The 13,056-nt window shown below is 40.3% G+C and overlaps 2 protein-coding genes and 1 long non-coding RNA gene across 4 annotated transcripts; 2 read left to right on the forward strand and 1 right to left on the reverse strand.

Annotated features, from left to right (window-relative positions):
* Positions 1–1,723: 1,723 nt before the first annotated feature.
* On the forward strand, positions 1,724–6,166 carry lyve1b (lymphatic vessel endothelial hyaluronic receptor 1b). The gene is given in 8 exon segments (XM_055033862.1): positions 1,724–1,899; positions 1,901–1,949; positions 1,952–2,030; positions 3,325–3,490; positions 3,618–3,757; positions 3,871–4,278; positions 4,478–4,556; positions 5,118–6,166. Coding segments are annotated over 8 exon segments (1,290 nt in total). The 3' UTR covers positions 5,311–6,166.
* Positions 4,408–7,354, reverse strand: LOC129362398 (uncharacterized). The gene is made up of 2 exons (XR_008606222.1): positions 7,187–7,354; positions 4,408–4,704 (listed from the first exon to the last, which is right to left on the reverse strand). It is a non-coding gene; the product is annotated as an uncharacterized LOC129362398 (long non-coding RNA).
* rlig1 (RNA 5'-phosphate and 3'-OH ligase 1) lies at positions 6,991–12,939 on the forward strand. Of its 2 annotated transcripts, none has more exons than XM_055033883.1 (7): positions 6,991–7,226; positions 7,833–7,947; positions 8,551–8,646; positions 8,758–8,874; positions 9,829–10,026; positions 11,406–11,575; positions 12,464–12,939. In XM_055033883.1, the coding sequence occupies exons 1-7, from the start codon at positions 7,137–7,139 to the stop codon at positions 12,641–12,643; spliced, it is 966 nt and encodes a 321-aa protein (XP_054889858.1). In that variant the 5' UTR covers positions 6,991–7,136; the 3' UTR covers positions 12,644–12,939. The 2 variants fall into 2 exon arrangements, with proteins under 2 accessions (XP_054889858.1, XP_054889849.1); XM_055033874.1 differs by having other exon boundaries at positions 7,830–7,947; positions 12,464–12,938.
* The last annotated feature ends 117 nt before the right edge of the window (positions 12,940–13,056 follow it).

Here is a 13,056-nt window from a genome sequence, read left to right on the forward strand (position 1 = left end):
TGATTTTGCAAAGTGTTGCAAAGTAAAATCCACAAATCCATGTTTGCTACTGTTTTTTGGCTCTTGGGTTTTCCATTAGAAGCAGTGCAGTCGCCACAACTCCCAACCAAAGAATCATTCCTCAAAGCGTTTATTCCTGACAAGCGGTGAGATAGTGAGTTGGAGAAAGCGTCTTTGTTTTGTGATGAACTCCAGTCATTTGTGAATTTTTCAAATGGTCAAAGTAAACCTATGAAGGTCATGCTTCATGACACCATGCTGTCAGTCATGACCTTGTCCAGTAGATCCTTCTTTACCCTTCTTACCTTCCTCTTCCGAACCAGTTCCCCCTGCAGGTGGTTAATCTGTAGGAAGGATCCGCCGGAGCCGACGGCGCTGACCGGCCTCACCGCCCGAATCGGCCTCCTGGGTCCCCTTGGTCCCCTGGGGAGAACTTTGACCTCTTCTGTCACCCCGAACCCAAAGTGGCCGCCTCTGCTAACACCACTGCTGCTCATGGAGAGAGATTTGTGAAAGCCGTCCTCCATCGAGGACTTGCCAACGGTCTGTAGGTCCGTATGGGATTTGGCTCTGACGGACATGTTGCTGCAGCTCCACCAGAAGCCACTGCTGTCGTCGGCCGTAGCGATGAAGCCCGAAGAGAAGAGCGGGGGCCGTGTGGGACGACTCGCTGAATGAACGTCTGGGTCTGGTGTCCGGTTCACTTAGTGTCATTCAGTATTCATCAGGTAACGTGATCACAGCTGCACCTGGAGGGAGGGAGGTAAACGCAGGTTGCTCTGAAACACCTTCACGTTGGTTCATACCACAGTTTTATAGCCTTTTCATTTAGTTTTTAGGCTTTTCTTTCTAACACACTAGTTTGTTTTTCAGATTACAGTTGCAGGATTTACGCCTCGTTAAAAACGGGGAAAATGTTCTGGGATGGTTTAAATAAACAGCAACGGCATAAAACAATGTCAATTAGGGTTGACTGTCAATTTGGTTTTCTATGTGTTTGATCTGTTAACTATTGTTTGGGCCACACTGGAAAAAAATGTAAATGAAATCAAATAAACTTACAGGAACAAACAAATGACATTACAAGAATAAAGTCGTAATACTATGATTTTGCATTGTGGAGGATTATGTTCTCTTTGTTGCCAGTAAAGTCGTAATATTACGACCTTATTCTCGAAATACTACGACTTTATTCTCTAAACATCACAACTGCTCTCGTAATACTTTGACTTTATTCTTGTAATATTACAATTTTAGTCTCAAAATATGACTTGATTTTCATACTGTTTCATCTTTATTCCCACAATATTACGTTTATTCTCGCAATAATCGTAATATTGTGTCATTGCGACCTGTATGTGTCATATTATGATGACTGTTATGGAATTTTAGAACTTTTTTCTTTTTAAAAAATATTTCAACCTGTAGAACAACAACAAAAAGAAAAAACTGCAAAGTTGAACAGGAAGTAGCTCTTCCTACCCCACTGATAGAGCCAACAACTGCTGGAAATGCTGGCAAAGCAGAAAATATTTATACCACTAAATACACACCCAACAGAGTAAAACTCACTTCATTTATCATTTTTTACAGAAAAAGCCTCAGTTCAGTGACTCGGGAACTGATCTCTTTTAATAGCGGAGGATTATGTTCTCTGATTTGTTTCAATTGGAGTCCTCAACACTTCCTGTCGTCCCACTTTAATGTTTCCTGGACATCCTCTATGATCCCGAACACGGTACCTGATGTGCCGTGTATGTCATGTACCTGCAACCAGACGAGCAAAACGAGGCCTGAATCTGACCGAATGTCATGTGGATGTTTGCTGTATCTGGCTGAAAGGCCAGCAGGCAGAGCTGACCTCACATTTCCTGTTTCCTTCGGTCCTGGTTGGTTCTGGGTCCGTCCTGCATTCTGGATGCTCCTCCACTTTCACCTCACTTACAGAAACATGGCGGGTCGGTTCTGCTTCACCTCCGTTTTTCTGCTGCTCTGCATGTTGCAGCTTTCTGCCTCCAGTCTAAGTAAAGGTAAGAGATCTGCTTTATTTTTACAATCATTTTTTTTAACACTTTGTAATGATCATGTATTTGATATTATGGCATAAAGAGAGAATGCAGCTGCAGAAGGGTTACATCTGTTTTGACGTTTGATTTTAGTTTGTATCATGATTAAATATTTGAAGGCATTTTGTTCTTTTGTATTCAGAAAATATGAACTAAACTAAAACTAACTAGTGAGCTTAACTTTCTTTTTTAAAACCAGGATTAACTTTGTGTGCTATTTATGTTATCAGAATCATATTTTTGATGTTTTAGCATTCAGAGGACTTTAATTTTCTTTAAAAAAATTAGAGAAAAAAAAGTGAAAGTATCACAACAAAAAAATGGGGTGAATAAACTCAGTTTGATTTGGGACCAAAGTTTCAACTTTTATTGCATTTTCAGCAGCTGTGGTTTGCTTTCACACTCCACCATGTCTGATAAACCAATCTGTTAAAAAAAACCCTGTATTCACACAAACCAACTAGACTTTGATTAAAGTGGACTAAACAGAGCTGATGTGAAGGCACCCTCTGCATTCCTTTTTCCTTCGCCTTTAATATTTGGAAACATGACCAACACGGACCGAACAGCTTTGTTCACTTCCTCCAAACCTATTGCTGAACTGCAACTCAATATCGGCAGGATGCGATTTGAAAACGCTGCAGATTCCTTCAAGGCCATTGTCCGTAACTCCTGTTCGCTGACTGGCCCGGTTGAAATCCTGCTGAAGGAATCCAACTCAATGGGAGAAATTCCAGATGGGAGATGAGAATCAGGCAAAACTGCGTGGGAAGAAAATCACCAGGCTGCAACCATTATACTTCTAAATTCTGTATCACATTTAATGTGTTGTGAAACATTTCCTACAGTTTTCAATGATTATTTTATCTTGCTTGGCTCCTTTAAACAAGAGTTCTTAGAAGCTTTAGGTACCATTATAGTATCCAAAACTCTAGGCAGCGCCACACTTAAACATTTTAAACTGTAATACAAGAAGTCACCAACATTTTTATATGCTTTTATGTCATTACCAACTATAAGTTCTGTTGTATTCTTTAGTTCATGCTGCAAGTTTTGGGAATTTTCTCCACAGTACTCAACTGATCTTCAGACTTTACTAGTTTTGTGTTTACTGTACTTTTTATTTTGTCACAAAGAATAGTTGGAGAATCTCGACCGAAAGCAAACTATAATACAATCTACACCTTGAAGGTTAGAATCACCACGTTTTGCCATTTGTCATGTTAACGACATGTATCGATTTTGGACCATTTTTCAGTCGTGGTCCAGACGGACAAACCCACAGGAATCTTCCTGCTGCCTGACGGAGGAAGTTACACTTTGAACTTCACTGAAGCACAAGTGGCGTGTTCGTTTCTGGAGGTCACCATCGCAACCACAGCTCAGATGGAGGAAGCAATGCGGCTCGGACTGGAGACATGCAAGTAGGATGATCAATGAAACATGAGAGAGGAGGTGTTTGATTCACTGTTTTGTCTTTGTGTGCAGTGACAGTACGGTGAGCCTCAGTCTGGATATTTCTAAGTTTTTTTCTTTCATTGCTCCCAACAGGTATGGCTGGGTGGCTGAGAAGACGGCGGTTATCCCACGGATAAAATCTGACAACCACTGTGGGAAAGGGAAGACGGGGCTGGTCCGGTGGAGCACACCGCCTGACAGGAAATTTGCAGCATACTGCTTCAACGCTTCAGGTACCAAATGGCCCGGCCCGGCCAGGCCCGGCCCAGTGAGCATAAAGAACCTGAAGAGAAACATTTACTCCTGTGGCTGAGGATTTAAAGTTGACGTGTCTTTCTGTTTTAAGCACTTATGGATCAGAACCAAACTCTGGACCCGTCCACAGCCGGCCCACAGTCTCCCAGCTCCTCCACCTTACCGGAAGCTCTGGGCCCAGCCTCATCATCTGATGCTCCTACCCCCAGATCATCCACCCAGACTCCACCTGCACAGGGAAAGACATCGACACCTCGGCCCACCGAGCGGGCGCCTTCAGCCACAGCCTCCATTACCAAGACAACAGACTTGTCTTCGTCTTCCTCCCCTGTCAAACTCCTGTCCTCACATGGTCCCGCTTCTCCTCATCGCCTCATCACCTCCACGCCCGCTGGCGTCACTTTCAGCCTCCCAACCTCCACTCAGTCCCCAAGTTCCTTCGTTTCCTCTGAGCCGGAGCTGGAACCATCCGTTGGCTCAACACGCCCCCTGCTGGACGGTAAACATTCCTTATTCTATTTTACTCTCTCAGGTCAGCAAATCGCATATTACATGAAAACAGAACAGGAACGACATGAACACAATGGTTTCTTTTCCTGTGTACGTTATCAAGGAAAAGTACACATACTCATTTATAATTCAAATTTTATTCTATCACACATTTAGATGTTTTTAGGATAAAAGTGTCTCTTTTTCAGCTGCTCACATCAGCCTCGTCAGTCTCAGCATCGTTCTCCTGCTTCTCAGTGCAGCGACGGCTTGGTGGTGTTACAAATCGTGAGTCGGCTTCCTGATCGCTTCGGTGGCTTTAAATTCTCCATAGGAAACTTTGGCTAAACTGTCCTTAGGGACAAAGTCTCTGGAAGAAGAAAGTACCTCCTCTTTCAGTTGCAGCATCAGGACATCTGTCGCATGTCCTCGTACACTGAAGTTTAGAAAAATAAAATATAACAGGTAAAATAGGGGAAACAGCACATAATTTGTGTTTATCCCTCTATATAAAACACGGGTGAAGGACAAACCTTTGGTTTTTACTAGTTTCATAAAAATGTTTTAATAATGTTGTGTGTTCTTTTCAGTCACAGTTACAAGTAATTTCTTAAAATTGTTATATTATCCCTAGAGAGGATAATATAACAATATAGATTATCCTCTCTATGCTAGAGAGGATAATATAACAATTATCCAGTATTAGTATAATAAAATCTGTGAATATGTGAAACCAACTCTGAAAATGTTTCTCCAAATACTTTAAATGGATAAAAGCAGTAGTCTCTAAATTCTAGTGCTTTGTGTATTTTGACTATTTATCTGCATTTCCTGTCTGCTGTGGCGAAGGAATGTCGTCCGCTGGTGTGTCCGACGCCACAAGGACGACATAGAGACAGAGATGTGGAGGAACTCCTACAGTGAGATGGACCTACACAGTGAAGACGGAGCAGCAGAATACGACGAAGAACTGAGCACAAAGTACTCCGCTGACGTCACACTGTGTGTGAATACAGGGATGGAAACAAACTCTGCAGAGTAGCAGACGTTTCTGCTGCCTGGTTTAGTTTCTCTCATAGGCCTGGATGAGGCGCAACAGACTGAACCCATCTGGAAATCAACAGGGAAAGAAGTCGAACCAGCCATCACCTCCATGAGCCAATATTTCAAAAATATTTGAAAACATCAAGTATTTTAGATGTTTTCTAATGACATTGGGTGTTTTCTAGTAGACAATATGTTGGAATGGAAAACCAGCAGTAATAGTAACACCAAGGTTTTTCATGTTCCTTATTCAGCATTTGGTCGTCATGTCAACACCATTGTTCTTTTAACATGCTGTATTATTTACCCAGATTGTTGATTTTTTTTTCTGGTTGTGGATGTTTTCAGTGCACTTAACAGACTGGAGGTGAGTTGAGTTTAAGTCTGAACTTTGACTGGGCCATCAGAAGCACTTTGTTCCATTCAAAGTATTCTAATCCTTTTCTGGCTGCCTCACCAGTATTATAATCATTGTGTGCAGGACGTGGTGAATCCTTGCACACCGAACACAGGCAGGGGTCCACACTGTTATATATTATTTTATACATCCAAGCTGTCATGTGAGAATGTTAAAAGTCCTTAATGGAAAAACCAACATTGCATTTATATCAATTAAGAAGTTAAGTACGCTAACATAGCAACACTAATGTGCTAAAAGTTAGAGCAGTGAGCACGGAATACCACTATAACTCAAAAAATACATGGAGAGCAATAAGTATTAGCAAGTCATATCAACCCATCCATACACTGTATGACAACAATACATGTTTGATTCTTGTTTTTGGGTGGACAAATTGTAGAAACTCCTTTAAGAAGACATAAAGAAATAATAAAAAACATATTTTTTGTCTACTCTGTTATGTGTTTTACAGCTAAATCAGCAGCAGCTGCTGCCAGATGAGTTGTGTTGTTGGTTTTTTGGTGTTTTCCTTTCATTCATGGACCACAAACTATCAAATATTTGATAAGTGTAACCACAATACACACTAACCCAAACAGACACCTAATTTACACAGTCATGCTCTGACTTTGATTTCAAATGATCTGGAAATAAATTAGAGAATGAGGAGTTAAGGTTTTATTGACAAGATTCCAGCAGATGTTTGCGATAAAAAAAATAAAAAAAAATCAAACAAAGTATGATTTAAATCAGTTTGGGCAGTTAATATCCCATAAGGTTTCTCTAAATTAGAGTGAATCATCAATGGCAACTGCAGTCTGATGATTCGATTCTTTCATCATTTGATAGAGCATGTGTTGCTGTTATATAGCCAGCTGAAATCAAGTTTCATAGCCAGGGTATGCAAGCTGTAAGAGTCGTAATACTTTGGACCACATGTGATTTGCAAATGTGAACTCTCACTCCGAGTTTTACTCAGGGGTTGGCCCATTTTAAAACCGAGTTATGCATTTAAAGTGCCATTTCCTATTGAATGTGGACAAAAAAGTTGGTTTTATTTATACATGTTTTTAAAATTATTGTTTTGTCATTTGTGTCTTGACAACATTTGAGATACTGCTTTTATTTTAAAATAAAACTAATTTATAATTGGAACTCAAATCATTTTATCTCGTATGTAAAAAGAAACTAGTTGGAAAAAAAAAGTCAAGTCCAGCGATTCATTGTTGTGCAACTTCCCTCCAGGCCACGCGGTGGCGTTAACGAGCCTTCCCTTAGAACTCACAGGAAGAGTCACGTCACGTTGAGAACGCATCCACGCATTCTAACCCGCTAGCAGCTGCTGACATTTGTGTTTGTTTGTCTGTTTGCTTCCGAGGTACATTCAGAAACATTTCCAGTGAAAATAAAAGCCGGAAGTCGCCATGCGGCGCCTGGGCTCCGTTCAGCAGAAAATCCCGTGTGTTTTTCTCACCGACGTGAAGGAAGAAGCGTCCAGGAAACGCGAGCGTCAGGTGAGCGCGCGGCTGAGAAGCAGCATCTTTCAGCTTCAACCTCCGACTGATTCTGCTTCTGCTGTTACACTGCGGGCCGCAGCACGCTCTACCTACAACGGTCTTCTTCCGCAGCCATACCTTAATGTTTGCAGAATGCGTTGCATTTACTACGGGTCTCTTAAAGGACCTTTTTGTGCAGGAAAAAGATTCCAACAACCTCAGAGTACTTGTCTATATGAATGGAAAAAAGTTTCTATAAGAAAAGCGAAACGTTAAGGATCTAGGTTGTTCCCTCTTTGCCCCAGTATGCAGTGTATTTCCAGTGTACAATAAAAATGCTTAAAAGTGCGGCATGCTTTTTTTTTTTGGTCAGCGTTCTTATGTCAGTGCCCTGTTGACCCACATATGGTCAAACTCTCATCAGCCTGAACAGAAAGCGTCTCTGAACAGAGCCAAGAAGTTACATTTCAGCCTCATCTAACCAGAATGTCTTCTTCTAAATATTTTTTCTTAGATTGGACTTTCTTTCCATTCTTCCATAGAGGTCAGATTAGTGGAATAACTTCTAAGGAGGTTCAGTTTGCTTTTTTTTTTATACTCCCCATTTTGTCTCGTCTTCAGCAGTTTCAGGTTGTTGCGACTGAAACCGTGAACCCTGTGGCTCTAGAGGCTAACGTAGCCTGTGCCTTCGCCACCGAAAAGCTGGACGGCACCTGCTGCTATGTCGCTCTTTATCAAGGTGCGTGCATCTCAGAGTGTTGACTCCATAGGGCTCTAGATCAGATCACGGCTGTCAAGTCTAAAGGACTTGGGGGGAAATAAAGGTTTTATCATATCTACTCAACAATAAGCAAATTAAATAGTCAGATTTGTTGTTGTAAATTATTCTAGATCCAATGTTTAAAGGGTTTTGGAGGTTTGATTTAATAGAAGAAATGTAGCTAATTTTCTATCAGTCAAATGTACAATTTATTCATTTATTTTGAACATGGTAGCAGAATAAAATAACACACATGAACAAGGATGGCAAAAGACACACTGTTTTTGTCTATTGTCTACTCCTGCTCGAAAAGGAGTAGGAAGAAGTAAGAAAATTATGAACTTCTACCGCATAAACTTATACCATATTTTCAGATGGACCCTCATTCTGATCAATAAAAATCAGAATTTAGGAAAATGCTCGTAAAGTTACATTGTTTCAGGAAAAACTAAAAAAATCAGTTTTTTGTTTGTTTTAGACATTAAAGTTTTGTGTAATTGTCTGTCTTAATAAACCCAATGATATTTGTATAAGAGATGATTAGTGAGGCCTTTTATGACTGTTGATGTCTGTGTTTATTAGGTCAGCCTTACCTCTGGGCCAGGTTGGACAGGAAGCCCAACAAGCAGGCAGAGAAAAGGTTCAAGAAGCACCAACATACTCTCAAAAGCTGTAAAGGTACCGTTGCTTTAGCTAGGCGCATGTTTCCCACGCTGCAGTGGTTGGAATAATTAATAGGAACATGAGAGTCCTGGTGGTTTATCGCAGCATTTTGGATTTTTCTTCCAGATTTCTCCTGGATTGTGGAGGAAGATTTTAAAACGGTGCCTGAGTCGTGGATTCCTGCTCACAGAGTCAAACATAGCAACGGACATCCCATTCCTGATGAACACGGGCACATTCCAGGTTCTGATGCCTTACATCGTGCAGAAAAAATACATCTTGTTTAGAGTTTAGTTTCTAAGAATATGAGAGAAATGATCTGATATTTATATGGTTTTGTAGTTTAAGTTCAAGACAACAGAAAGTTAAAATGATTTTTTACTCCACTTTGATGAGACTACAGTGGAACATTAGAATCTGAATTGCTTTAAAGCTGCAGTGCATAACTTTTATAAAAAAAGATTTTTTGAAACCATCAAGACAGAGAAAAAAAACAATCTAACTTTGCCTCTTTCCAGCGCAAGCTAGAAACAACCAATCAGAGGCAAGAGGAGGGTCGGAGCGCTGTCAATCAGGCTCGTTGACATCATGAAGTTACCTGCTAAATTACAGTTTCTGATTGCAGAACCTTCTGTGATTGCTAAGGCTAGTTAGCATAGCCACTGTTTTCCAGTAACCATAAATCAGGAGGTTGATTGATAACGCTAAGACCCGCCTCCGGGTTCTGATTGGTTGTCCGGAGCGGTGCATTTCTTCAGATGGCAATAGCAGCACTGCGAGGAGCTGCAACATTTTCACAGATTATCTGTCCCATATTTTTTTTAACAATTATGGGAAAAATCAAATTTTTAGAAACGTTATATATTGCAGCTTTATTGTGTTTCAGAAGGAAAGTAAAAGCGTTCTAACACAACTAAACAGTTGATATTTCACCAAGTGTGACCTCCTCTGCCAAAGGATTTTGGCGGCAAGACATCAGCAATGGTTGATGCCCATCAATCTAGGAAGTGTTTCTAAAGTCATTTCCTGACAATTTGAAGTATATTGTTCTACTAACAGAGTAGAACATTTAAGACAAACCGTGCCAGCCTCAGTTAGCACTTCGAGCGTCTGAGTTCATGGTGGAACAGTTAGGAAACGGCCGAACACGTTGCTGCCGAGTTTCGACAACGATGGCTGTTGACGGTGAAACTGCAGGTTGGGTCCCGGTGCAGAGGAGCAACAAGCAGTACTGCTGGCACTCCTCCGTGGTGGATTACGAGCTCGGGGTGGCTCTGGTCCTAAAGCCCTGCTGCGACGAAGACGACCTGCTGGAGATCACAGCACTCCCACTGGCAGACCTCCAGGGTCAAACGCTGGAGCTCATCGGAACCAACATCAACGGAAACCCATACGGTGAGGCAGCTGGGCGCCGGCCGTTTGGGTCCGGCTGGAGGCATAGCTGAAATCCACTGGACTGTGGATCATTATGATTGCTTTTTCTTCAGTTTTATTATTATCATTATTTTTAATTTTGTTTCTGTCTCTAATAATCATTCTGCATGCAACCTACATTTTTTGGACCTCAAAAACCATTCTCTCAGGATTACGGCCTACAAAGTAACGTCTGTTTTGTTATACTTAATGAGATTTTTTTCTCTGCAAAAAAATACTTTATTTAATGGCATGGGGGGAAAAGAATCAGCCCCACACATAAAGTTCGTAGATCCAACTGAGAATGTTTTGAGTAATTTGGCGTAGCATTAGAAAACAGGAAATTATGACTTTCTAACTTTTCTTGTTATTTTAATCACAATTCCCTTTGATCTTTAGCATCTTAGGCCTTATGAACTATTACATATATGGACATAAAAGACCATCAAAGATTGGCCTGATATATTATTGGCATTTGAGACCACAGCTTCACATACAATGAATGAAAAAAAAAAGGACAAAACAATAAATGTTTTCTCTTACTGTTTGAATAAGTCCAGATGTCTCTTATATCAGGTCATTTACAGTTATTAGAATCACTTATTTTTTCTAAATGCCACAACAGTGAGAAAAAATGTGCCAGAGGTTTATTAATGTCTTGGGCATCAGAAGTTTACACACATTTTCTTAATATTTAGAAGAATTACAGAAGTATATTTCTGCCAAAAATCTCAGAAATTTTGAAAAAAAATCTTATATTTCTAGAAAAATAGTTACAAATTTCTGAGTTTAGAAAGTAAAAACATTTCCACTGAGAAATGTCCAGATTTATTTATTTAAAAAAAAAAAAGTCTGAGATTTTGGTGTAAATTTACTACTTTATTGTGCTATTCCTATCTAGAGTGGCCCTAATGCACCGTTGTTTTAGCAAACAAAAAAATTGAATAATGTATAATTATTAACATAGTCACAGATACACGACTTAAAATAAAATCCCAAATTAGAAACATGTAGAAGTAGTGTGCCCAAGAGTCGCACCAGTTAGTGTCAGGCGCTTTGGTAATCTAATAATCTGAGAATTTTTTGTTTGTTTTTCTTTTGCACAACTTTCCTTCATTCTGAAGTGAATTTTGCTGATACAGTTTTAATAAGTTGTCATGCCTATTTTCTTACATATTCAGTTTTAAAATTCAGCTTTTCACTGTGGTGAGAATGTACCCCTGAACTGTTCTTAAGATAAAAAGTATAAATAAATCCAGCTGAGGTTAAGGTAATGTTTTTCAGTACCGTTATTTAAAACGACTTACTTTTCTTCCCTCATAATGGCTTTCATGTACAGCCTGGTCGTCTGCTCTGTTCAGGACTGGGCGATAAGAAGCAGCCCATCCACTGCCTGGTTCCACATGGCAGCATTCCGGTCCGGAACCCTCCGCCTGTCGACTTCCAGCTGCTCCGCTCCTGGTTCCAGGAAAACTGTGAAGGTCGAGTGGAGGGCATCGTGTGGCACTGCAACGACGGCACGCTGATTAAGGTGGGAGGAGCCAATATTCTGTCACCGAGGCTATATTTAGATTTCTACAAAAAGCAATTTCAAATGTTCTAAAGGGACAGCGTTTTGTATGATCGACTTTTTTGAGCTTTACATTAAAACCACATCAAAACCATACGTGTAGTGTTGTTTTGACTCTTTCATGTATGTTTGAGCAATCCTTTAATCTCCATGGCAACCATTCAGCCCTGCAGAACGCCTGGGTGGACTTAGCCCCGCCTTCCAGAAGAAGCTCCTCCTCTGAGCTGCAATTTCCAAGCTTCCCTCTGCCATGACTTGCTCACTCAACTCCTTCAGACTAGCCAGCAGCAATTAGCAAACACCACCAGGTGTTTGCGTTTAGCATTTGCTGAGGTCATTATAGGAGCTACTTCACTGGTAAAAACGTTATTAAAGGATTAATAGAGTAGCCATGTTGCGATGACTTCCTGAAGGCCGAGTTTGAGAAAAATCAGGAGTTTCTTAAAAAGACGGAACCAAAATTCAAGAAGTTAAAAGGTCAAATTTCTTTTTAAGTATTTTGATACATATAGCCTTTTTTTAAAATAACAACTGAAGTTAAAAATGACTTAATTGTGCTATAAAATGGTAATATATGTCTGGGAAACACATCATACAGCCTTTTTCATTTTGGGAAATTAGTTATTGGCCATCACTTGCATATGAAATTGATCTTATCGTTTCCAACTTAACTTTGCCGCTATTTTTAGTGACTTTTCAGACAAAGAAACAACATAAAAAATCAGTATCGGGAAAAAATCCTTATCAGTTTTTAAAGATTGTTGGTCAGCCAGAAAACTGCAATCAGTGGTCCCCTACTTTGAATTTCTGAAGCCACTTCGTTGAGTCAGTGTGTGTTTATGTTTGCAGATCCACCGGCATCACCTGGGCTTGCGGTGGCCGGACGGTGAAACTTGCCTCGCCAGCAGGCCCGCGGTGGTCCGACTCGGGGGGGCGTCCGCAGCCTACAGCAGCGGCGAGGGCTTGTTGTCGTGGTTTTCCCCGCTGAACGGACAGCGCTTCAGTCAGCTTCAAGACGTGCAGTTCTAGCCGTAAACCTCCAAGACGACAAGGATGACACTGACAGAAAAACTATATTTGCAGAACAGAATTAGCAGAAAGTCTTAATAAAAAAACAAACAAAAAAAAAAACAACAGTTTTTTTTATGGACATGGAGTCGTCATTCTGGAGGTGAAATGTGAATATTCAACCAAACAGTGTTTCAGATTTAAATATAAAGACGGTTTGTAATTGTCTTTGAAAAATAAGTGCACAACTTTAATGCATTATTGTAAATACTGTACATACAATCTTCTGTTGTGTGATGAATAAAAGAGCAATTCTGACCATTCAAAATAATCTTGTTTTTATTGGAAAATTCAGAGGAATTCATTATAAATAATAATTACAAAACTATAACTGTGTTATAACACACAACTGTTATTGGAGAAAAAACAAAAAC

This window comes from Poeciliopsis prolifica, unplaced genomic scaffold (assembly GCF_027474105.1).
Source record: "Poeciliopsis prolifica strain line A6 unplaced genomic scaffold, Auburn_PproV2 SCAFFOLD001, whole genome shotgun sequence".
Classification (NCBI taxonomy): Eukaryota; Metazoa; Chordata; class Actinopteri; order Cyprinodontiformes; family Poeciliidae; genus Poeciliopsis; species Poeciliopsis prolifica.